General features: G+C 41.1%; 1 protein-coding gene and 1 long non-coding RNA gene across 5 annotated transcripts; one reads left to right on the forward strand and one right to left on the reverse strand.

The window, feature by feature from the left end:
- On the forward strand, positions 1-25,307 carry LOC110991214 (monocarboxylate transporter 13-like). 4 transcript variants are annotated; one of them, XM_022256482.2, is made up of 6 exons: positions 1-354; positions 2,385-2,465; positions 3,028-3,226; positions 21,182-21,325; positions 21,467-22,276; positions 22,669-25,307. In XM_022256482.2, the coding sequence occupies exons 2-6, from the start codon at positions 2,430-2,432 to the stop codon at positions 22,902-22,904; spliced, it is 1,425 nt and encodes a 474-aa protein (XP_022112174.2). In that variant the 5' UTR covers positions 1-354; positions 2,385-2,429; the 3' UTR covers positions 22,905-25,307. The 4 variants fall into 4 exon arrangements, with proteins under 4 accessions (XP_022112174.2, XP_022112178.2, XP_022112177.2 ...); XM_022256486.2 differs by lacking the exon at positions 2,385-2,465 and having other exon boundaries at positions 1-403; XM_022256485.2 differs by lacking the exon at positions 2,385-2,465 and having other exon boundaries at positions 2,998-3,226.
- On the reverse strand, positions 6,469-11,869 carry LOC147799726 (uncharacterized). Its single transcript, XR_015424657.1, has 3 exons — positions 8,980-11,869; positions 8,286-8,419; positions 6,469-7,845 (listed from the first exon to the last, which is right to left on the reverse strand). It is a non-coding gene; the product is annotated as an uncharacterized LOC147799726 (long non-coding RNA).
- Positions 25,308-25,946: the final 639 nt, after the last annotated feature.

Below are 25,946 nucleotides of genomic sequence, written 5' to 3' on the forward strand. Positions count from 1 at the left end.
TGTACGTTCCCATTGTTCAAGCGGCCGACCCACAAACAACAAATCGGGCTGTTCCTGAATATACGAGAACAAGCCGCCCGAACTTAGCCACAGTGTGTGGCTGGATGGTTACGGGCGCGGCTACCCAACCGTATACATGTAATACAGCTATCGTCTTTGCTATTTTTTTTTTCGATTCTGGCACACAGGGCATATAGTCTGTCACAAGTGCCAACCTAACCTACACCACCATCACCAGCTTTTCCGTATTACTTCCGTGTTGCTTTGCACGTCTTGTTTTCACTGTGGTGACGATTCTTACTCCACAAGTGAAAGGGGACCTACCTGGCAGGCCAGTACTGCGACATCGCTCTGGTGAGTGACTTGCTTTAATTAAAGCACTCTTGTGACGTCACCCTATTCAGTAAGTGTCGATTATTCCTAAGAATGTACAGTTTTTTAGAATGGAGAGTGTGGACATTCTTCAAAAGCGACTTGACACACAAAGAAAAAGCAAGTGTGACATTAAATTACAACGTCAAACACCGTAAGAAATGCTCTGAACAATAAAGCAGATTGTTTTAGACGTTCAACACGATTAACACTCAAATGGACGCGGTAACGTTTTCTGTTGAGATTAGCGATTTTCCATTAAAGCGAACCGCTCCTTACGTTGCACTATATAATGCTATTAATGTGTCTACTTCATTATACATACCTGTTGACTTTCTGTTTCCTTTTAATATATCCCATCCATTTTAGTTTTTTTTTTTTATTTTACTTTAGATATTTATTCTAATGGTATCTTATAATTTTTATCCTTTTTCTTTGTGTATTTATTTTAAAATTCACATGTAGGAACTTTTACCCCTTTTTCTGTTATTAAACAACTTTTAAAAACAACTTCAGCAATCACAATTCATGTACAATTTGCAAAACGGATTAATCGTTTAGAAACTTAGGTATGATGCTTCCCAGATGAATGAAATGATATTCCAAATGCATGTATTTTCCAAACGGAAGAATTTCCTTTGGTGACTGAGGGATTTCAAAGAGTAAGCATGTACTTTCAAGGTTGAAAACGTAATCTTCATTTGAAAAGACAGTAAACTGTAGTTCTCAAACCAGTCACTCGGGAAACTTGCTTGTTGGTGGTATAAAAGGTCCCCAGCTCTGTACAGTCATATCGATAGCCTTTGCTAACTTAAATTTAGCGTATTTCTGCAACTAACATATAGATATAAATCCATATGGACCGTGCCATACACTGATAGTGTCGACTTCATGTCTGGGAGTAACTTCATGTGAAGCATGTACTGTTACCTGTGAATGAAAAACAGTTGTGCACCCAGCCGAGGAGTTACTCAATTGGGACAGGAATGAAGCTTTTATGTACATGCAAATATACATAGCCAGCAAACGCTGGACAAATGATGGTTCGTCTCAAAGCGTCAGGAAAACTTGTTTGTTCTTTTGTACAATGTGAACAATAGTGGAGGGAGGGTCGTGGTTTAAGTTAAAGAGAAACTACTCAAAGGGTGAACATTCTTTGATTCGAATGGGCTTCGCCTCCTCGCCCATTCGAATCAAAGAATGTCCACTTTTTCGTCGTTTCTCCTTACAGAGCAAGGAATAATCGGCCAAGCCGTGTAATTACGAAAGGATCAATTTAGTACTGGTTGACGCCTACTTAGGATTCACCTTCTAAGGCTAAGGCACAACAAACATAATACAAGTTACACACGATGCAAGATGTGGGGAGAGAACCCCCCCCCCGTGTTGGTCATTGTTTGGTCTGAATCTCAGGAATTCTTTACAGACTTCTAGGGGGATGTGTTTGGTAACAATAGTCTAGAGTGTGTATAGGAATGGGATTGGACATGGGGGGGTACCCATCGACCCCATATCGTGCATGGTATCTGCACACCAATAAATGTGTTCCTAGAGTCGCTTTTAGTCTGTGAGTGTGGGTGGTCTCCAATGCGCTACTGTGCCTGGGAGTATATTTCTTTCGCGTAGCGAGCCGCGTCCACACCGACTTTGACCAATCAGAATCGATTAAACTGTCTCGTATCCAGGTGCCAGCGCGTGTTTTACGCGTTGGGTATTATCACTTATCAGCAGGCGCTATCAAAAGTTAAAACACGGTCACGTTGCACGTTGTGGAAGATGGAGACAGTCGCAGGTATTTATGAGTGTGGGGTAAAGTTCCATACGTTTTTTTACAGAGTTTGTTCACAATTAACATACTCGCACGTACAATTTTTTTCCAAAGTTTTAAATTTAATCTGTTTTTAATGCATAGTGCTAGAGATAGAAATGTTTTCTACTTTTGTTTTTAAATTTGAATACGCCAAAAATGATTGATTAGTATCCCCCTTACATCATTTTGATCCAATTTCAAGGTACACAACCACAGGAGTCGATATACCATTTTGAATGGGAGCCACATGAAATTTGCTCACGGACCGTCACGCAAAGCAAGTGTAATGTACCCCCCTTCCTTTCATCTTCATTCTCCATTCTTCGGTTTTAATTTTGCCCACAGACCATGATTTTATCGACAAAACTAACCGATGGGGGGGGGGGTAACACCCCACTCCAGAGACGCCCGTGCACACAACGCAGGGTGGCCTCTGCATGTTTTCCGCTTTCTAATACAATGAATTTTAAGATAGTTTGTCACACTTTAAGTTTACTTTCTGCAGCATGTGCACTCTTCAAGTTATCTCCGAGAATTGTTTTCTCAGATTTACTTAAACAGATTATCAGAGGTTTCCGGTTAGATTTGTATTTTTTATTTCATTTTATTCGAGTATTTATTAGGCTGTGCTAATCTGGATGTTCCCGGAACAAGTTTTAATTTTAAGAATTGGGGTACTCGAATGCTTAGTTCATGCGTCGTTCTTATGGAGCAAAATATGACACTGCCTTAAACTGGCTGCTGATTTGGTCGTGAAAACCTACAGTAAAACCTGTTAGTACAAACTACTGTGGCGTCTGCTTTCATTCACACAGTTCAACTTCGGCTGTCCCATTTGATTGCAGATGGCAACACTTCCAAGATACCAAGAAGGAGGTTGGGGCTGGGCGGTTGTGCTGGCCAACTTCACAATAGAGCTTGTCTTTTTCGGCAACTTGAAAGCACTCGGAGTTCTGATTGCTTCTATGACAGAGGACTTCGACACCGAGCTGTGGGTAGTCGGCTCCATAGCCTCCCTACATTATGCAATCCAGACTCTCCTAGGTAAGGAACCAGTCCATCTTTGGTATTGTATATTTGGTATTGCATATAGACTTTGTGCTTAAGTATCTTTCATTTTTGAGAAAATTGGCAGTGGGATTTTCTTACTGTTAATTATGATGTATCTAGGAACTTGTTACATGTAACAAGTGCCTATACATGTAATTACAGGTACTTTCTTCTCACAAACGTGCGAAAAACTGACGACTCTTTTTTGGTCTCTCTAATTGCGCGGTGAACTTTATAAAACTCAAAAGATGTTCATGTTTTTGCAACAAATGAGGTCACTGTAGGTGTGATGTCATTATTAGCAAGCCACTTTTCATTTGGAGATTATGATAAAAATCTGCTCACTGGCAAAAAGTCTTGACAATAAACGACTAATCATCAAAGTAAATACAATGTGCACAAGAACTTATGAGGTGTTTGTTTATGATTCGGCTGGCCTATTTTTTTTCTTTGGTCGCTCATTGTTGTATAAGTGGATTTTCATGCTACTTCGCTACGCTCATACGCATGAAAAACGGTTTTGATTTTCTACTAGGGCCAAGAATTCAAAAAATGCAAAATCATTCAAATCAAGTGAAATTTATTTGAGACGACATGGGTAATTGGCCTGCAAGCACGAATATGCCGAGAGTAAATATAAAGCAGAAATTCAATGAATAAGCACAGAGCAAATATAAGTCGGATCTTCACTCTAAATTGGTAAATTTAACAGCGAGCAACAAAATTACAAAATATTACGACTAGAGTAATTAATCATAAACAGTAGATGAAAGAACAAATCAAAGAACAATTAGTAAACTCATACAAACTTAAATTTACAACATCGTAAGCTGAACAGGGACACCTGCCCTTTCTCACTTGGCCTTTCTCGGCCCCTTCAGACTCTGGCTGGGAATCATCATCAAAATGGCCCCATTGGCTTCACATGGCATCTACAAATCTTAACACCCCAAACGATTTGAGTTTCAGCAAAACGGCAGTAAAGAATTGCAAATAAATATATAAGAGCCTAACTTAGCTCTCCATAATTCAAATTAATTATCGTAGCAAATTGAAATGCTTCAAAAGCGTCGGGAATAAAATTGACCGAAGTGGAACGAAAAAGTCGATATGTTCAAACCAAATTTCATTCGAATAAAGTCCCAGACAACTCCAATCGTTTGCTTATGTCTTTGTTGACATAACGGTTTTTGGCTGAAGTAGTCTTCCAACGGCCATGTTGGAGGATGAAAGTTCTGGAATATTACGATTAGCCAGATGAGAAGCCCATCTAAACGTAAACTGTGAAGACCAAATTCAGAAACGTTATCAACACCAATAGACTTGAGGGCCTCAAAAAAATAACTCCCTACACCTTGAGTAACTAGATGGTTTGTTCTGGCTGCGTTTGTAGGAACTGTTAGAGGAACAGAAAGTGAGCGGGGTGAATATGAACTTATCGTCTCCCAATTGGATACCAGATCTGTCCAGGAATCTCATCAAAACAGCATAATCATCCAGGATTTTTCTAAGCTGTCCCAAAGGAAGTTTGTGGGTCGGTGGTTTGTAAAGACTTTTTCTGGCAGCGAGTAACATATTCTGGACAATAGAGGAATCTATAGGATTTTCTTTAATATTCATTAAGGAATGCAGCCATTTTATAACAGCAGCTGCAGTCGAAATGACGCTCTCGGACTGGGAAAGGGACTCAAGATGATATAAGAAAGCCGCCACAGCCTCATCCTGAAAGGGAAAGGAGCAAAGAATCTTACGATCCGATACCCAGTTCAAGAAATTATGATATTTGTAAAGATAGGAATTAGAGGTGCAGTGATTTTGCCGCGATAGCTTCAAATAACATCTGGTCTCTAGAATCCGGCTGCTCTTGAATAATCTGTAGAATAAATAAATACAATAACTGGTAAGATTCACCATGAAGGAAGCAAATGGAAATTAAAATTTGGAACAGTCCAATTTCAGAACTACCATCTCACTTTCTAATTCTGGAGAACCTAGTAAAGAATTTTAACCAAAACCCGCCTAGCACGCAGAACGAAAAAAAATCGATAATACAAGACAAGAAGGTTGACCACAAAAGAGGCCAGAATGGGCTCGTTCGAGGTCCACCATGGGCAGACTAAGACGCCCTTTCCATGACGAAATTAAATTACCTGCCCCACAAAGGAATGCAGTTACCTGACTGTGCAAGAAGGACATTGAGAGAGCGAACAAATGGAGGTTTGAAGTTTAGTCAACCTACGATCTAAGACTTTGAGAGTACCCAAACTGGAATCCCAAATCATACCCAACCAAACAATGGACTGACTGGGCTTCGAAACACTTTTCTCAATATTATAAATGAAATCGGTATTCAAAAGATCTGACCTCACATGGGCAGAAACCTGAGATGCCACAATATTATGCTGTTCACGAGAAAGATTCGATCGAGGTACGACTATGAAACCATCGTCTAAGTAAAGGGCAATAAAAATGCCGCAGGAACGCCAATGTGTCACCAAAGGTTTCATGATCTTGGTAAAGATCCACAGAGCAGAGGTGAGACCGAATGGGAGAACTGTAAACTCAAAATATTTATGAACGTCCTCAATACACCAAGAGAAACCTAAATATTTGTGGTAATGGGGACGAATATCAACATGATGGTATCCAGACTTAAGATCGAAAGAAAACAAAAAGGCATCCAAAGTGAAATATGGCAAAACAACTTTCTAATCATCAATTTTTAAATGATTCTTCTGGACGTACTTATTTCACTGGCTCAGGTGAAGAATCAAACGATTTTTACCTGAAGCCTGTACAACAACAGAGAGGGGACTGATAAGAAGGGAAACTATTCTCTCTGATTCGGCTGGAAGCCAGCAATTCCAATGTGGTTTGTGTGACAAATTAATTATTACGTAAAGCAGAAACATTGTTAGGGAAACGCATAGGCAGAGGATTGTCTGTGAACCACAATTTTAAACCTTCACTTATGATTGACAAAATTAAATCAGGGGCACCAATACTTCGCCAAAACTCATGACAAAATTTTAGTCTACCTTTAACATCTAGGCCTACCTGATCGGAAGTTATAAAATCATAATGATGAAATTTGCATGGTACCAGAATGATATCAGTGAACTTTTTGAGAGTATTCCCAGCTAACAATTTGACGTTGTGACGACGTTGCCACAAGTTCACGTTTTCGTCTCCGCAACGTTACAAAAGTGACGTTGTAGCGACGTAAAAATGTCGACTCCCAGTTTCGTTGCCACAACGTTATCACACAACGTTATGAAGACGTTTTTACAATGTCAATACAACGCAATGTTTTGACATGTCTGCAACAATGCTGCAACCTTCAGACAACCGAAATATCACGTTTATACAACATCTGGGCACGTAACAGCGACATATTTACGACCAGATTTTTACCAAGGCACAACGTTTTGGCAACTTAATGGGCACGTAACAGATACGTCTTTACAACCCTGTAGGAACGCGACCACGACTTAACTGCCACATTACTGCAACCTGGGTGAGGACGTTTGTACAACTTTGGGTACGTCAATACAACTATGCAGCTTCCTAAATGCAACGTATATGACACCGCATTGCAACACATTTGGAACGTAGTAGCTAAATGTAGTGTAGATACGCGTATGCAACCTCTTTGGGACGTGATTACAACTTGATGAGCACGATATTGAAACCTCTTCGCAACCCTGTGGGCACGTCTATGCATCTTTGTAGTCACGTTAATGTAACATTCCAGTGACGTTACTGCAACGTCGTGAGTACAGTACGACAACATTGGAGGGACGTTTTAGCAACTAATTTGGTACGGGACTGAAACATTTGGGGAACGTTACTGCAACTTGTACTGCAACCATTTAGACACTGTACTGCAACCATTGTTGACAACATTCCTGCAACTTTGAGGGCACCACTTATTCGATGCTTAACGGCTGCACATATGCACATTTTTACATCAGTCCTACCACATTAAACATACCTGTCGACGAATGACAACAAAACAACTGAATCAGAATTACTTTCTCTACTTTTATTACAAAGAATGTACTCCATGATCTCTATGGATCCAAAACTTTGACAGTCGATACCATTACAAAGTGAAACTGGGGAACTAAATTTTAGTGATGTGACGTCATTTTTTATTTGCTGGGCCTATAATTGAAAAAAGAATTACAGCAACACATACATATTCCGTGTCATTTTCCATTCTAAACGACAGAGTTGGAAAAGAGAGTTAACTATATCCTGATGGTATAGAAACATAAAAACATCAAGTCGTGATTATTTGGTGGAATTTTTCAGGTTCCCCCGAAAATATTTGGTTTGCAATCTTTTGTGAAAGTTATGAACTGGGGCAAAGTACGCACAGAAAAAAAACCGGAAAAACCTTCAGCAACGGCCTGATTTTCTTTCTTTTATACGTACACAGTGAATTAGTTTCATGTGTGGACCTGTGTGTAAAAGTGCCAAAATAACTTATTTTACAAAGGCTGAGGACATCAATTATGTGAGAAAAACTACGGACAGTATAGTTTTCCAACAGAGGATGCAGCTAGTGCTGTCATTCATTCATTGTCCGCGTCATCTCGGACAGGATTCTGGACAAAAGAAGAAAGAAAAATCACTATAAATATCTTCTCTTGCATACAACACATGACTTTGATAGATAACACCGACAACTGTTTTTAATCAATTGTTTATGAAACGGTCATTATAATGTCTATTAGTATTTTTGCATGTCATTTCAACCCTTTCCGATAAATTCTCACAAGTAGTCAGGTTTGCAGATTCATAAGTTCAGTAGGATGAGTAAATATCTGAACAAGCTTTTGATAAAAAAGACGAAAAATCACCATCGCATAAATATGACACATCAGGCCTGTATATTGTAAAGACAAAATGAACAGAGTCTATCTGTGACAATAGTTTAAAAAATTGATGTGCATCTGCGAATCGTCTATTTTAAATCTATTGAAACATAATGCAGTAATTGCTAATGTACTAACACTTATGAAGGACACAATTTGTAGCTACTGACCCCTTGTTTTTTCCTTATCCAAGATTTATGGACAACTTCCACTGACCCTTCCTGAAGAAATTCCACGACAGCAAAGGTAGTCATAGCACAACTGTTCAACGAATCGAATCGAAACTGCCCTCTACACAATACACCTGTTGAAAACAGGTCAAATATGGGTTAAAAAAGCAACAGTTCATGCAAGGAGAGTGACCCAAACCTTATTCTCCGTACTTTCCACATGCTCGTTAAATACGCCAACACTGATAAAAATTTATCAGTCATGGATACTGGGAAAGGGGTCAAACTGCCCTACTCTTGGATTGTTTGTAAGTATTAACGGTATTATGTAGAAGGAGGCCTCTTCTCAAGGTTGATACGAAGCTGCATGCAATAGTTTATCCTGTTTTTGGGGGGGGGGGTTCTAACAAAGATTTGGGGCACTGGCGAGTTGTGATTAACTTTGCAGAACCGTTCCACTGCATCCAATCCACACTAGATTTCACACTTTTTGGGTGTGAACCAGAAAGGTACAGATTGATAATGCTAATACTTTCTGGTATTAGCAAACTGATGAATCTAATCAATATCAACATTAGCTTTCAAATTTATTTTTAATGAATATTAACACTGATTGATTAAGCGTATTTTTCTTGTCACAATTACCAAAACCAGGAGGCTTTGAAACAAATTAACTTTATCAATGTACAAGCACCTTCAAAAGTCATGCAGTATTGCCAGAAAGACTGCAGATGAATCCTTCTCAATCACCATGGCCTTCCTCACCAGGGACTCTTGTGGGATTCGCTTCATGGGTGTAAACAAACAAACAAACATCAAACTCTTGATAATCTCTAACTGTAAGAATAAACGGTGGCTGTCACTTATACAGGAACCAGCTGTTGCATACCGAATAAAGAAAAAAATGCTCTTAAAAAAATTGGCCAGAAAATATACCTTTATATGCACAGACTATACTCAACAAACCATTTACAAACACTGAATTTGCGTAGCTTTTACCATGCTTTTACCAAATATTTCTGTGAAATACGAAAGTTAATAGATTGTAGTAGTTATAATAATATGCCTCACGTACCGCCGTCTCCCATGTGAATCTATCTGCTTCATGCTCGCATGTAAATTCTCTGATCAAAAGGACAAAGTTGGTTCAGCCTCAGAACCAATCATTTTAAACATTACAATAACTCATAAACCTGGAAGTTGCCTCTGAAGAAGCAGGAACTGACATACTAGCCACAAAGATCAAGTTATACCATGGAGAAAGGACACAAACAATAGCAATGCTACCAAGGCTCTTGGCTGTCCTACCTATGGTCATTAAATGTTGCCCAAAAATTCTCAGCCAAAAAGCTAATCTATAAATACAAAGTGATCAAAAACACTACACATAAAATAACCTTTCTTCGATCAAATGCAATACGAAGCAAAAATATATATCATACATACATGCTATAAATCAAGTGTGAAAGACCTTCACTCAAGACAATATTCAAAGAGTTGGGAGACCACTTATCACACACTGTGACTACCAACAGTTCCGACACTATATCGATAAAAAACTCCATAGTCTTTGTCATTAACAAGTTGTGTACTGAGTCCGTAGAGTCAGCAGAGTCTACAGAGTCAGCGATGGTCCAGTTTTGCCTAGTCTCCATGGTCTTTGTCCTTAACAAGTTGTGTACTGAGTCCGTAGAGTCAGCAGAGTCTACAGAGTCAGCGATGGTCCAGTTTTGCCTAGTCTCCATGGTCTTTGTCGTTAACAAGTTGTGTACTGAGTCCGTAGAGTCAGCAGAGTCTACAGAGTCAGCGATGGTCCAGTTTTGCCTAGTCTCCATAGTCTTTGTCGTTAACAAGTTGTGTACTGAGTCTGTAGAGTCTGCAGAGTCTGCAGAGTCAGTGATGGTCCAGTTTTGCCTAGTCTCCATAGTCTTTGTCGTAACCAAGTTGTGTACTGAGTCTGCAGAGTCTACAGAGTCAGCGATGGTCCAGTTTTGCCTAGTCTCCATAGTCTTTGTCCTTAACAAGTTGTGTACTGAGTCTGTAGAGTCAGCAGAGTCTACAGAGTCAGTGATGGTCCAGTTTTGCCTAGTCTCCATAGTCTTTGTCCTTAACAAGTTGTGTACTGAGTCCGTAGAGTCAGCAGAGTCTACAGAGTCAGCGATGGTCCAGTTTTGCCTAGTCTCCATAGTCTTTGTCTTTAACAAGTTGTGTACTGAGTCCGTAGAGTCAGCAGAGTCTACAGAGTCAGCGATGGTCCAGTTTTGCCTAGTCTCCATGATCTTTGTCGTTAACAAGTTGTGTACTGAGTCTGTATAGAGTCTGCAGAGTCTACAGAGTCAGCGATGGTCCAGTTTTGCCTAGTCTCCATAGTCTTTGTCCTTAACAAGTTGTGTACTGAGTCTGTAGAGTCAGCAGAGTCTACAGAGTCAGTGATGGTCCAGTTTTGCCTATTCTCCATAGTCTTTGTCCTTAACAAGTTGTGTACTGAGTCCGTAGAGTCAGCAGAGTCTACAGAGTCAGCGATGGTCCAGTTTTGCCTAGTCTCCATAGTCTTTGTCGTTAACAAGTTGTGTACTGGGTCCGTAGAGTCAGCAGAGTCTACAGAGTCAGCGATGGTCCAGTTTTGCCTAGTCTCCATAGTCTTTGTCGTTAACAAGTTGTGTACTGAGTCTGTAGAGTCAGCAGAGTCTACAGAGTCAGCGATGGTCCAGTTTTGCCTAGTCTCCATAGTCTTTGTCGTAACCAAGTTGTGTACTGAGTCTGCAGAGTCTACAGAGTCAGCGATGGTCCAGTTTTGCCTAGTCTCCATGATCTTTGTCGTTAACAAGTTGTGTACTGGGTCTGTAGAGTCAGCAGAGTCTGCAGAGTCAGCGATGGTCCAGCTTTGCCTAGTCTCCATAGTCTTTGTCATTAACAAGTTGTGTACTGAGTCCGTAGAGTCAGCAGAGTCAGCGATGGTTGCAGTTTGAAACTACGCAAAAGTCTTGGTTTAGTATAAATAATGTTTGAAAAAAATATGTTTCAATATGTAGCGCTTAAATTACAACGGTCCACTCCAAACCACAACCAACAGTGCCACCCGCTGGATTGCATTCACTTGTCCCTGGGTTGCTCCACTTTTGGTGATCAGTTCCATATGGCCGGGTCAACTTATGCTTAAATATTAGCCGCGATGGGCCTGACTGAGATAGACCAACACACCGAGGGACAGAAAATACTTTGTTGGGTGGGACTTATATCAAGGCGTTCCTTTTCATTACATCCCAATCATACAGCGTTTCATTTAAATCCAAACAATAATTACCGTCACTCAGTCACCTTGCTCAATCATAAACTTCGCAATGAAATGAAAACAATCAACCTGATTCAATAAGTAATATGCATTTTAGAAAAGTAGGCCTACATAAATGTATGTCTTTATGAGAAAACGATACATATCTACCAATATGGCTACTTCACGACAACTTTGTTCAATTACTGGGATAATGACATCCTATCTTTAACACTTAAGAGCATCATTATGAAAATACCTTACGTAATCACAACGCCAAAATCCAACATAACGACAACGTTCTGAAAATACCTAGGCATCCTATCTTTAACACTTAAGAGCATCATTATGAAAATACCTTACGTAATCACAACGCCAAAATCCAACATAACGACAACGTTCTGAAAATACCTAGGCACTACGTCATAGTAACGTAAAAACATGTAACATTTCAACAACGTTATGAAACCACCCACATTTCAACGTCATCACAACGTCAAGATTAAGACATTACAGCAACACTTCAAAATACCACATTACAATGTTATGACAACGTGCTTTTGGCAACTTAAAAGCAACGTCATGGAATAACCTACATGAGACGATATCAGGACGTTGTAATGACAACCTCGCGACAACGTTTTCAAAAAACGTACTTAAAACCTTATGGCAACGTAATACCGACAACTAAATAGCAACATTATCCAGAAACCTACATAAAACGTCTACACAACGTTAAATTATGACTTATTTTCAACTTCGAGAAACAACCATCGCACAACGTCAACACAATGTTATATGGCAACTTTCAAAGGACGTTGTGAAAATAACCAGAATACAACATTTATACAACTATTGACTGAACACTCAAAGGTTTTGGTAACGTTGTTGTAATGTCATCATGGCACATGACCAAATGACAACCTTTACGTTTCATAACGTTGTGGCAACGTTATGTGTTAGCTGGGTTGGCAGACGGATGTAAATTGAGAGGCTTGTCCTCAGATTCTTCGGACAACTCCGAAGTGGAAGCGGCAATGGAGGGCACAAGAGGTCGGTACGACATGGGCGCTTGGAAACCTCTGGGAGCGGTGGGCCCGATGTAGGGGTTGAATCCAAATCTAGCCCTTTGCTGCTGATTGAAGCCGCTGTTGACTGCGGTGAAGGGACACTGTCTGGACCAATGGCCTTGGGAACCGCAGGCAAAGCAGTTAAGGCCCGACATGCCTGCTGGAAAATGAAAAGAATTACGAAAACAAAGAGCAAAAATCATCGAAAAAAAAAGGACGGGTGGGAAACAGATAACGGTAATTGCAACACTCGGCATACGTGCAAGAGCCTGAAGTGACTGGCGGGAGCCAGGCCCGGTGCTTAAATGCCAAGACGGGCTATTGTTCGAACGCCCGGGAGGAGGGAAAGAATTTGCAACAAATACCCAAATTACGCAACACTGACAAGGAATTCGGTCGATGCGCCAAACAAAACTAAATTTACATAGCAATAAGCAGGCAGGCTCTCCTTCTATTTTTTCCAGTTAGTACATTCAGGAACTACCTATATGCACCGAGCCATGTCTTCCCTGGATGACATCACCGTAACAGTCCTTCAGTTGTCTAGAAAAGTAGGGATAATTTTAAATGTTTGAAAAGGTGCTGTTTACAGTGCATCTAACCTAATAGGAACGTAATTGAAGAGGAGAGTAAACTGCAGAAAATTTTTGTCCAAGAAAAGTCCATTGCAGCTACACCCTAATTAGACCTATCAATAAATTTAAGTCAACCTTGACTCATCTGCATGCTTTTTCAAGGGTCCAAGTTTCACAGCCATGAAGGGCTACTGACCAAATGAGGCACCCCAGTAGGCACAGTTTGGTGTTTGAACTGACAGATCTGTCTTTCCAGATCTTCCCTAGTTTAGTAGTTTTGTACGGGCCATTGCTATCCTTCATCTTATCTCCTTGCTACAGTCATTTGTGTCATTTAGATCTGCACCAAGGTGTATAAAACTGGATGCTTGCTCAATATTATTGTGTCCAATATAGATATCAGTTTGAATTTTAGATTTGCTCACGACCTTAACTTTGGTCTTGCTGTCATTTATTGTCGACCCATACTCAGAGGAGACTGCTGCAACACTGTTGACTAGTGATTGTAGGTCTTCTTCTGTTAATGCCAAGAGTACTGTATCGTCAGCATACTTAAATTTACTTGTGGTTTTCCTCCCAATGGAATGCCAGAGCAGCCTGGAATTGCCAATTTCATGATCATCTCAGTATGTTGAAAAGATAGAGAGAGAATGCAGCCTTGTCGGACTCCTTTTCCACTGCAGAATGAGTCATTCTCTCCCGATGGTTGCACGAAGGCTGGAAGACTGTAAGGCATAAAGTGATTTCAGTATGGCCACCAGGTGTGGTGCCACACCCAGATTGATCAGAATTATGTATTTTTTCTTATCTACCACCATTTATTCAGGCCTGTTAAGAGCGAAATAGCAAATTCATACAAAAATGTAATCGCAGTTACGGTTTGACAGGGTATAAATATAGGTTTTCCCGGTCAATTTAGGAAAATGCGCTGTTTCATTGATAAAATAAAAATTCAGTTTCGCGTGGATTTTAAAAACGACTCAAAACCTGGTTTCATTTTCGCAATACGAGCATTTGACTTAGTTTTGCATCCTTCAAATAAATGAATGTGCATTACGTCTCATTTAAAGAGGTTACAAATAAGTGATTAGGGTTTTGATTTGACGTATTCGTTGCCAATGGTAACCAATGTGTAATCACTATTCATCTTGGTTTATTTTTACCGTAAACCGTCAGTATTGAGTATTCATTTTCATTTGCTGTAATTCAAATTCCCAGAATTTTCGTTCGGTCAATTTGATTAGAAATAAAGTGCAGCCTGCCCGGTCAGAGTCGCCAACAGATACAGATTGGGTAATATTTTTTATGATTTAATGTGTTTTATGACTTTGTAATTTTTATGACAATTCGTTTCTGGTAAAGTTGTATTCGCCACTCCCGAAATATCCACACAAAAGTAATGTGAAATGGATGTGATATGTATGGAATAGGCCTACTAAATTCAAGTTAAGAAGTAACGAGAGTGGAGAATTGAGTTGAATATGTGATACGGAGAGTTGTACAAATAAGAATGATATAAAGTTGGCCTATTGTGGATTAGAAACTCTCTGCTTGAAAAGATCGAGTTGAAATCAACAGTTTTATAATATATCAAGAAATGTACAAGTGTGGTACTCATTTTCCGACTCACAGTGTCGATACCAGGATCCGGGGTTGCCATTCCAGATACACAGTTAGTCCCCCGTAATATTTCAAGTAAAATATTGGAGTGGTAACACTTGTTTATCCACGACCAACATGTAAATTATTACTTGTTTATCCACGACCCTAATGCTAGCCACGTCAAACAAAAACAAGATCTGGGCCCGTTGTTAGTGATCCGTCGAGTTCTATCTTGTGCACGACCCTGTCAAGGATTAAGTCACTGGACCACGCTACTGAAAAAGGCATCACACGTCTTTGCCTTAGGATCGAGGAACCAAGACACAAATTGCTTGAACTGGTAGTTAAACCTTGATGCCAAAAGATCAATGCAGGGTTTGACGTTAAAGTGTGTTCCATTCAAGATGATCACTGAAAGTTCGTGACAGTGAATCTGCACAGGAATAATTATGAACGCCGGGAATGTGGCGTGCAATTAACCAGACGTTGTTGTCCGTGCACCCAAACCACAACCGCCTCGCCAAACCACTCAGTTGTTCTGAATGGCAGCCTCCCATATGGTTGATATATGCTACTGCCGTGGAATTATCTGATGTAACAGAAACTGTTCTATTTCAAAGGGATGATTTGCGCGGGGGAGATATAAATTGATTTCGGATTTTTTCCCTGCCCAACTTGTATTAAAACACCGTATACTCAGTGTATGCTCGGTGTAATCTAAGATTAATTTACATCTCCCCGGCGCAAATCATCCCTTGGAAATAGTTGTTCGCGGTACCCGCTGCTACATCCGATTTGAACCAGCCAGCCGACACCGTTAAACTCAGTGGTCGAGTGGTCAAGACGTCTGCACTCGTAAGCAGGAGGTCGTGGGTTAGAGTCCCACCCCAGTACTCTTGTGTTTTTTTTTCCACAAGCCTTCGGGGGCATACACTGAGTATGCAGTGTTATAATACACGTCAGGCAGGGCAAAACTCCAAAATTGAGAAACTGCTCTATTCTGAACGTGAATGGCAAATGACATTACTGCATACAGAACAGTCGACATCTCAAGATAATTTATGTGGCATGGACTTTCACTTGAAGTCCATCTACCATTAGTTGTCACGCCAGCCTTAGGACATAAAGCCCCACGTTCTTCAGACGATGTATCAATCATAAAAATCACAATATCTTCAACACGAGGCAAAATTGGCCTATAGCTGGAGTAGAGGTTGTTTATCCACCACTGTATGTCAGATTTCGCCTTTGCCGTTGAATGCATTCGTGCATGATAATGTTCACTATGTATTTTCAAGGCAAAGTCTTTAGAAATTTCTAAGCTTCTATAGAATATAGGCCCCAAGGGCACTGAAGGAAAACAAAAAACCAGCTTCCCAATAAACTGTGACATAAAAAGAAGGGCTGGATCAGTTTGATTGGCAAGCTTAGTGCATGCACTCACAACTGACGCTGCTTTGTTAGGAGGCAATCGTAGAGACATTTCATTGGAATTTACATGTATTGTGAATCCGAAAAGTTTAACCCTTGGTGTCTGTGAAAAATCTCTTCTTAACACAAACTCAGGATGTCTCTCATCCATTCTTAGAAAACCATAAGCTTATAACTCTTCACTTAAGTTCAAGGTATTTCCCAAATTACATTGCTCATTTCTTGCTCAAGACCGCCTCTGCCAAAACCGCTTAGGAAATGCAGGGGAGATAATGTTGCACTTCGATTATAAAATTTACCAAACGTTGCTGAATTTATCCAATTGGCGGTTGGCAATATTACATCTATTGGAGTACATTTACTTGCTGCTGCGGACATTGATGCAGATCTAAAACTATGCGACTTAAAGACCATGACATCAACTCCAGATTCAGTCAGACTCTGTTTTAACCCCCCCCCCCATCTAGATATTGTGGCTGTGCTCACCTCCTTGTAGGGAGTGGAATAGCTCAGAAAGAGTTTGGTTTTGTTGTGACGAAACGGCGTTGCACTTTTAAAATATTCCACAAGTGTACGCACGACACAAAGGGATTTGTCATTTGGATACGCCGACAGGACAAGCACCGGTTTTGGTTTCCCCATCGTCGAAGTTTTAACCACAGCCGTGATGTAAATTATCACTTGTTTACCCACTACCGTCATGTTAGCCACGTCAAACAAAAACAAGATTTTGGGCCCGTTGGCCGGATTATGCACACAAACATACGAGCTTATAAGTTAATTGATTTAGATTCACGGATTTAATTGGTTCTAAACTGCTTGTATAATAGTGAAGGATTGTTCCAACATCCCAAGTTTGGGAGTTTCGGGGAAAATGTGGTCTTATATTGGAAAGGCCTGTCGTGAACCGGGTTGTCATTGGATGACTTCCAAAGTTCCTGCTGATGGTTGGCCACGGTAGGGCTGAAAGAGCACTCCGAGTGGTATTAACTGTGCTGTATTCTGCCCCGCCATGTACCATACTCATAAGAAACTCCAGAGCCGAAGTCACAGTGGCATAAATGGGATCAGTTGCCCGTTAGGAGCAGAAGAGTAGCCATTTTACAAGTGCGAATGAGTACTGTCTCTGCGTGCTCCGTTTCCACGAGTGGAGGATGATGTTGACAGTTTCTCGCGAAACGCCCTCTGAGAAGAAGGCTTGCCTGAGAAGAGAGCAGCACACATCGTCATTTGTCCTTCTAATGGATGATGTTGATGTGGAGCCTGTGGGAGCGAAAACTACTTGCTGGAAAAGCTGTCAGTAGTCGCAGTAGTCTGGGGAACCGATGTTGAGTTTGCCAGATTGGGAAGACTAAGGTACCTGAGGATCCGTCGAGTTCTATCTTGTGTAAGACCCTGTCAATGACAGCAAAGGGAGGACAAGCATAAATTATGTCATTGGACCATGAGTTTGGAAAGGCGCCGCCCTCCTTTGCCTCAGGATCGAGGAACCAAGACAAAAAAAAATGGCTTGAACTGGTAGTTAAGCCTTGATGCAAAACGATCAACACAGGGTTTGACGTTAAAGTGTGTTAAGATATTGTGAAAAATCTGGGGGGCCAACTTCCATTCAAGATAATCACTGAAAGTTCGTGACAGTGAATCTGCACAAGAATTATGAACACCGGGAATGTGGCGTGCAATCAACCAGACCTTGTTCTTCATGCACCAAAACCACAACCACCTTGCCAAACCATTTAGTTGTTCTGAATGGCAGCCTCCCATGGATGTGATTGATATATGCTATTGCCACGGCATTATCTGATATAACAGAAACTGTTCTACTATGAACGAGAATGGCAAATGACATAACTGCATACAGAACTGCCAACATCTCAAGACAATTTATGCCGCATGGACTTTCACTTGAAGTCCATCTACCATTAGTTGTCACGCCAGCCTTAGGACATAAGGCCCCACGTCCTTCAGATGATGTATCAATCATAAAAATCACAATATCTGCAACACGACGCAAAATTGGCCTATAGCTGGAGTAGAGGTTGTTTATCCACCAGTGTATGTCAGATTTCGCCTTTGCAGTTAAATGCATTCGTGCATGATAATGTTCACTATGTATTTTCAAGGCAAAGTCTTTAGAAATTACTAAGCTTCTATAGAATATAGGCCCAAGGGCACTGAAGGAAAACAAAAAAACAAAAACTAGCTTCCCGATAACCTGTGACAGAAAAAAGAAGGGTTGGATCAGTTTGGTTGGAAGCTTAGTGCATGCACCCACAACCGACGCTGCTTTGTTAAGAGGCAATCGTAAGATAATTCCTTGGAATTTATTGTGAATCCTAAAAGTCTAACTCTTGGGTGGTTGAGAAGCGCGACTTTCCCTCATTCATTATAAACACAAGTTCATGCACCAGGTTACACCTTCCACAAATGTTTCTTATGGTATTCGTCAACTGTGTCTCCAATAAGGAGCGGATCATCGATGTAGTTCGCAGAAATGTGACCAATATTGCGCATAGTAGCCACCACTGGTTTCATAACTTTAGTAAATATTCGTGGTGCACTGGCCAGCCAAAATAGGGCCTATAGGCAGGTGAACTGCAACGTGTTGTCACGCCATTGGAAACGTAAAAACCTGTGATGCTCGGGAGCCATTGCGTCGTATGAAGAAAAAGTAGCATTTGGTTTTACTACCATTTTTGAAGCATTTACTCGTGTTTGTATGAATAATAATGCAAACGCAAAGAAAAGGGACATCCAGGGTGCCAAACCAAATTAAGGGATAAACTTCCAACAAACTTAATATACAAAATAACTTACAAATTATACATGACTGGTAGCAAGCCGTCCAGCAGGGTGTGTCTCCAGTCACAGTTGGCACAGAAATGCCTCACTCATTCCTGGAGACACCAACTTAAGTAAGGAAACTGTAACAAAGATCATTCTTTTGCAATAGACCCACGCCTAGTTAAACTACAAAAGCAACAAAGAGACTATATAAAGAAAGAATGGGTCTGGCCAGAGTGGCCAAGACCACTCTGGCACTCCCAGACCCACACATAGTTAAAGTACATTCATACAATAGAAAAAGCAACCCTGGATGAGAGTTATTTCCATTACAATACTCTTGATCCAGCTCTTGATCACCTTTGCCATTAGCAACTGATGATCCGTATCGCAATCAGCCCCTGGATGTGTCCTGCATTTCATGACATTTTATATCCATCGTGCATTGATGAGCATTCAGTGAATCTGATTCCTGATTCTCCCATCAGGCGCAGTCTACGTGTACGTACGTCAAGGGTGCTGATCAAACATGGTATTCATTACGCAGAGATGATTTTCTTGACAAAACTCAACAAGCCTTATCCCTTGCTCGTTTAGGCTTCCAAGGCCATTGTTTCCCATCACCTCCTTGCTGATAGAAGTACAACCAACTTTTGCATTGAAATCCCCTAGTACGACGAGATCACTAGATCTTGGAGAATTGTCAATGAGGCTCTGGAGATTGCTAGAGTGTGCTTTTAACTCTTCGTCAGCTGCATCACTACTCGGTTAATAGTTGGCAACGATACTGATTAGGGGAAAGGCATGGCCCCACTCCATTGAACTGAATATATGAGGACGAGACGCTGGGAGCATACGAAAGAAGAAGAATGATACTGATTGAGAAAGTTTAACAGTGTATGCGGAAGGACAGAAGACGATCGATCATCGGGTTGTATCCTAGTACTGCATTGGCTATTCTATGAGGAAAGCAACACCTGCCCTCCCCCTTTCTCAGAGCCAGAATAGTAAATTGCCAAGGTGGCCTTTCTTGCAAAATAACCTCTGCCAGACCACCTAACTGCGGTTAGTTCAATCATGTCGCAGCCGGTTCTGCTGATTTCTTCAATGAGAAGATGAAATTTCCCAGTACTTCGCAAAGTACGAACATTCCAAGTATCAGTGTTCATGCAATGCTTATTCAGTCTGAGGGGTGTCTTTCCAATGCTGGTTGCATCAGACTCCAAGGTTCCTAATAAAAGCTTTCCCTAAAGCCGTCATTTTGACCAGTAGTACATGTACTTGCAGCACCATCAGTCTCTTCCCCATATCAATATAACTGTCGTCCAGCCTGTGGGTCCCACAGTCTGCGGCAAAACCCTTATCAATCCTTGAGTGTGTCATAGAATCATTAAGTGAAAGTGGTTGTCATGGAGGAAATGATACTGTTGAGTATCTCCCAAATCCTTCTCACAGCGAAGTGGTCACTCACTGACCGGTTTGCCCAGCCGTTGGTGCAATTACAGGACTCTTCTGCCTGCGAATGGATATTATATGTTGGCGTGAAGGTTCCTCCGCCAATGCAGTCATCCAACACCCTGCTGCCAGGATCTTCACCGTAACCCTGGTTTGGGAGGCTTACATTGTCCTTGCCTAAGGGACACCTGCGGGGGCCATGGGAGTATCAGCGAAGGTTAGGAGGCACTCCATCATCCTCAAGGATGGACTCCTTCACCTGGATGCAGTTTAAAGTCTTGCCCGGGACTTGTCATCTACAACCAGTCAAACTACAACCAGTTTATATTAGCATCATAACAGTAGCTTTCCTTGGCCTATCGAAGGCAAGATGGGGTAGTGTTCAACCATGTCAGTCAGTCCGTCCGTAATGCGAAGTCAGTCCTAACGAGACGGTTATTTGGCCAGATAGAGCTGTCTCAACCGTTATCTTTGAAAAAGCGCTCAGGATACTAAGCGGTTTATCACCCTGTCGCGTGGTTTGTCTGCTCTGCAATCTTAACAGTTTTATACGAACGCACTTTGGTCCCCATTATGATACGGTATGAAGCACAGTTTTTACAGCCACCTTTTCAACTTTAATACAAGTAAGCAGATACATGCTCAGTTTTACATGCATCATCAGTACCCTAATTTTTCTTTTCGATTTCCTTTTAAATCTGTTTTCAGCACCCTTGGCCGCTGCAATAGCACGCAAGTTTGGCAACCGAATCGTAGTATTTTTCGGCGGCATGCTCTATGGAGTTGGTCTAGTAATGTCAGCTATGGTGCGACATGTGGCCATCTTGGCTGTTGCGCTGGTGGTTATATCTGGTGAGTAATACGCGTGGAGCAGTAATTTTAAAAACCTTATGGAAAGCAAACAGCAAACAGGTACTTTTTGGGGCCACAGCGTTGTATAAATTATGTATTTATTTAATTATCTCTCACTTTCTCCTATCCTATCTGATATAGGTTCTGGGGCCGTTTGTACAACGTGGCCAGCACACTCAGAACTAGCTTTCTACTTCCGGGAGAAGTATGCCCTCGCTGCCTTCGTGACGCTGACGGGATCTCCTGTCGGTATGATGCTGTACGGCCCTGTAACTCAATTCCTTGTGGACGTGTACGGTTGGCGAGGAGCAATGCTGCTACTGGGTGGGGTCAGTTTCCATGTCGTTGTGGCAAGCATGTTGGTACGAAGACCGCCAGCGTCTTACTATGCAGTAGAAGGCAATGTCGAGACAAGTGATTGTGCGAGTGAGGAACCAGGGAAGTCATTGAGATCCAAGGTCTGGAATGCAGTTGTCTCGGTGTTGTACCTGGATGTCTTCTATAGCATCGAATTTATAATTTTGTCCATCATCAGGATGATTTACAGCATTGCCTATGGTGGAGCCGTTGTCTACATCGTGTCTAATGGTTTGGCGCTGGGATTGAGCGCTCGCGAGGCGTCGTTTTTGACAACGGCTTGGGGGATTGGGAACTTGGCCGGACTGGTTGTGTCTGCTTTGGCTTTACACATGAAGACCCTGTCGGTCCGCGGCACTGTAGGAATAGCTGCGATCGTGAGTGCAGTGGGTTTAGTTCTGGAGCCCCTTGTGTCTAACGTCATTGGTCAGAATATAATTGCATTCATCGTAGGAGCCGGGATGGGAATTGCTGTCGAAGCTTTATTTGTCATGACGAGGTGTTTACCATTCGACGACAACGAATTTGTCAATGTGCTAGGCTGGCAATGTTTACTGAGTGGGTTAGCAGTCTCAGTCGGCGATGTTATTGCAGGTTGGTCATACCAGTGATGAATGTTTGCTTCAGTTAAAGCTCACAGTCATAAACAATGGTATCAGTGATGCTCCCATATCACTTCTTACGAAATACCCAGTTTCTTTTTTAATCGATGTTTTGTGGCCATCGAAGATACTGGCAATATCCCTCTCCCAGCAGTCATTAAATAAGCGGGCCCTGATGAAAACAATCAAGAAGTTGCAGTTTTTGTTTGTGGTAAACTAAGAATTATGCGATCTTGCCAAAGAAACCAATCCCCAGTTGGTCCTAAAGGGAAAGTGCACACATTAGTGAAATCGCGACTTTTGTACAAGAGTTTGTGTGATCAGAGAAAAAATCCATCCTTCGTAATTAATAATAAATCTGTCTCTTGTCTCATTCTTTCTCAGGTTGGCTTTATGACGTGACTGGCAGTTTTCACGCGACATTCTTCTTATACAGTGTTGCCATGGCAGCCATCTTATTGTGTCTTCTGTTGGATATTTTTTGCGCCTCAACCGAGTCATCTAATCAAAATGGATTGATGGTCCTTATGACTTCGTTATTCCGGAGTGACTCAATTACACGCTTCAAGGCTTCGCCAATTCAGCCGTCTATCGATTCATTTCCTTTACATAGAAGTTGAACTGTTCAACTAATGACAGTTTGAAAATCAAATCTTAATGTGAACGTTTCTCCAATACCAGTGTAAATGCACGTAGACGAGTTTGCCACATTCACGTACATCAACAAGCCAATCAAAAGACAGCTTGTGCAAGTAACAACCACGATCTCACTAGTTTTCTTCCACCTCCTTTTCCACTCACTGTCAGATCAGGTAATCTGGTCTTCCCAATTTTACATGACAACATAACTTACCCTAAGAGCACCACTGTGTTGACCATGACTTGTACACTGTTAAAAATTGTCTTGTGCTAAAATGCGTTTTCTGTAAAATGTATCAGTAATTAATAGAGAAGCTTTGTAACGGACGTACTTTGTGACTGTACTGTCATTTTTTGCGTCACAACAGAACCCCGTAACAAGCATTCTGAATGTACAATTTGCTCTGTAACATGAATTAACATAAAGTTGCATGTTGACTTTGGTGCACAAAACCACTTTCATTAAAGCTGGTTTTGCCATTTTTTTCGCGTTTCCTGTTATTGCCAGTAACATGTAATGTTCTTGTAGAGAAAGAATTTTATTTTAATAATCTTGCGTGCCAAAAAATAGGAACTGCTGAAACAAATATGTGTTTAACCTGCCACCCTGCCAACTTGGACTAAATTCGTAAGAAAAAGCAATGCACATAAAAGGAAGCTATGTGCCACCATAGATTAGTCGAGTAGCGATTGTGATAGTACTGCGTCTTTCAGGTTAGGAAATATGTCTTAACACATTAAATGAAAATCAAACGTGTCAGTGTCATCAATCAACAGCATAGGTAGGCTCCCTCAACCTTGCAAGCAGCCTCCTTCAACCTCGTCTAAGTTGCTTATTGTTTTAGTAAAAAAAAAATCTTCAATCTAACAAATAAAATCCTGTTTATGTACAAAATGAGCCTCTGTACATAAACATGACATTTTGTAATAACAACCGACTGGTTTTCTTCTGTCAAAAAGCTTTTGAATTTTTCTCCCTTGTGTAAATTTTTTCCACTGGTCAGCTTTGTTTCCACGAGGAAGCAAAGAATTAGTCACAAAACATGCATTTTACACAAGCTTTTGATATGCTTTTTGCTATTTTGAATGTAGAAAACCAGATGTCCACCTTTGAGACGCCATAATGTAAATGCATGTACATGTATTATGCGTTCATATTTGATTCTACCATAGAACACTAATCACCAAAGATCCTGTCCTCGATGTGAGTGTTTGTGGGTTTGTTTTTGCATTCATTCGATTGAGGTCTTCCAAAAACTTAAAGCACGAACAAAAGGGGAAACAATAAGGGTTTCCTGATTGCAAGTAAATATTTCTGTGTACATGTGTGAGTAGATGTGTGGGGAGCATTACTCATATTCGTTCCTCCCAGTGGTGTATCAATCAGGAGAGTTCAAGGATGTTACCCCGGGGAAATGTTGCATTTTTTTCACCATAGGAACTTGAAGCGCCAACACGTTACAAACAGTTCTAGCTTCCTTTTCATGCAGGGAGAGGTCTTTTACGGATGAAAAGACAAAGAACACCATATTTCAACACTATGCTCGCAATTTGTTTGACGCATATGGAAGAATGTTAATAAGGCACTCTACCACTGACCAATAGACGCTTTGTGCGGCAGCCATCTTGCAGGGCAGTTCTTTTATTTTACAAGGAAATCTCTTTTGTGCATACTCTGTGTGGAACAAATCACTGGCCTGCAAGATGGCAGCCCTGCAAACCCTTCTGAAGTTCCAAGTGCATTAACCCCAACATCTGTTTGGCCAGGACGTGAAGGCTTCTGGGGGCTGTCGCCAATTCATTTTATTAGGGCAACGGCAGATGTGTCTTCCTCAAGCCTGTGGGAGTCAAATTCGTGGTATTCTAAAGCGGACAGGCAATATTGTGGTCAAACTTTCAAACGCCATGGTTTCAATTTTCAAACTTCAGGGTAAAGTGGCGGACATTTTTGAACCAAGGCAAGTCTCAACGGTGCCGCCTTGCAAGTACGGGGACGTTTATTACCGATTGGTCGAACGAAACTTACAGTGCAAGTTATCCTTGAATCAGATCCCAGTATTCTCGAAAAACCTATTTGGTTTCTTTTTAGTGAAAAGGTACACGGCTGTCTGACATGGCTTGTAGTATTACAGTTGAATAACTGTCTTTACAAACTGGACTGTTTCTCTTCTTGTAGCCTTTGCTTCGAATGGACCATTAGGTATTTTATGTCTATGTTAAAATATTTCCATCAACTACCTAAAATATTTCGAAACAATTAAAATAATTTTACAAGATAGGATAGATGGCAAAACAATTAATAAATACGAATAACACAAAACTAAATGCCGTAAAATGTAAAAAGCAAACCGTGATGTTTTAAATAAAACAGACCACAGATTTCACATAGTAGAGTTTTCGTCATTTGAATATGACGCCGCGCCCACATGGTTGCACTGAACTTATTCAAGCTCCATTAAAAACACGGTAAATTCAAAGTTTGGAGCCTCGTCGCGGGCAACCGGGTCCCTGAGGCCTCTCAAACAAAACAATTTGTTGTTTGGTCCTTCAGATTTCATTTGAATTTCAAATTTTAGTAGGTTAACCAGTTAATTTTTTTACATATACGCCCAAAACAAACTCACCCCCCCCCAAAAAAAAGCGGACGTTCCCAAGGCTTCTCAGCGGCCATTTTTCAAATGACATTCCTCAACTTTTTTTGGCTCTTCTGACAATTTTTCAATAACATTTTTGTCTGCTTTGCCCCCAGATAGGAGCCCCTGAATCCATACGGATGGTGCTGGGCCACACTTACACAATCTCACAATTTCGTGGCCCACACAGACTCCTCTTTTTGAAAGAATCTGCAGGGGTACTTTTCGGCGCCTTTGCCCGGCGGTGATTTTTTCCTTGAATTGGGACAGTGCACCCACATCCAACCAACATGCACGAGTAACACACAGTACCGACAGGACGCACGGGAAAAAGGTGGCGCTAATTTCTCCGATCTGTTATGAATATGTATTGTATGTTAAACTACGTGG

Source organism: Acanthaster planci, linkage group LG03 (genome assembly GCF_054643075.1).
Source record: "Acanthaster planci isolate LZ-2023a linkage group LG03, COTS_SCS, whole genome shotgun sequence".
Taxonomy (NCBI): Eukaryota; Metazoa; Echinodermata; class Asteroidea; order Valvatida; family Acanthasteridae; genus Acanthaster; species Acanthaster planci.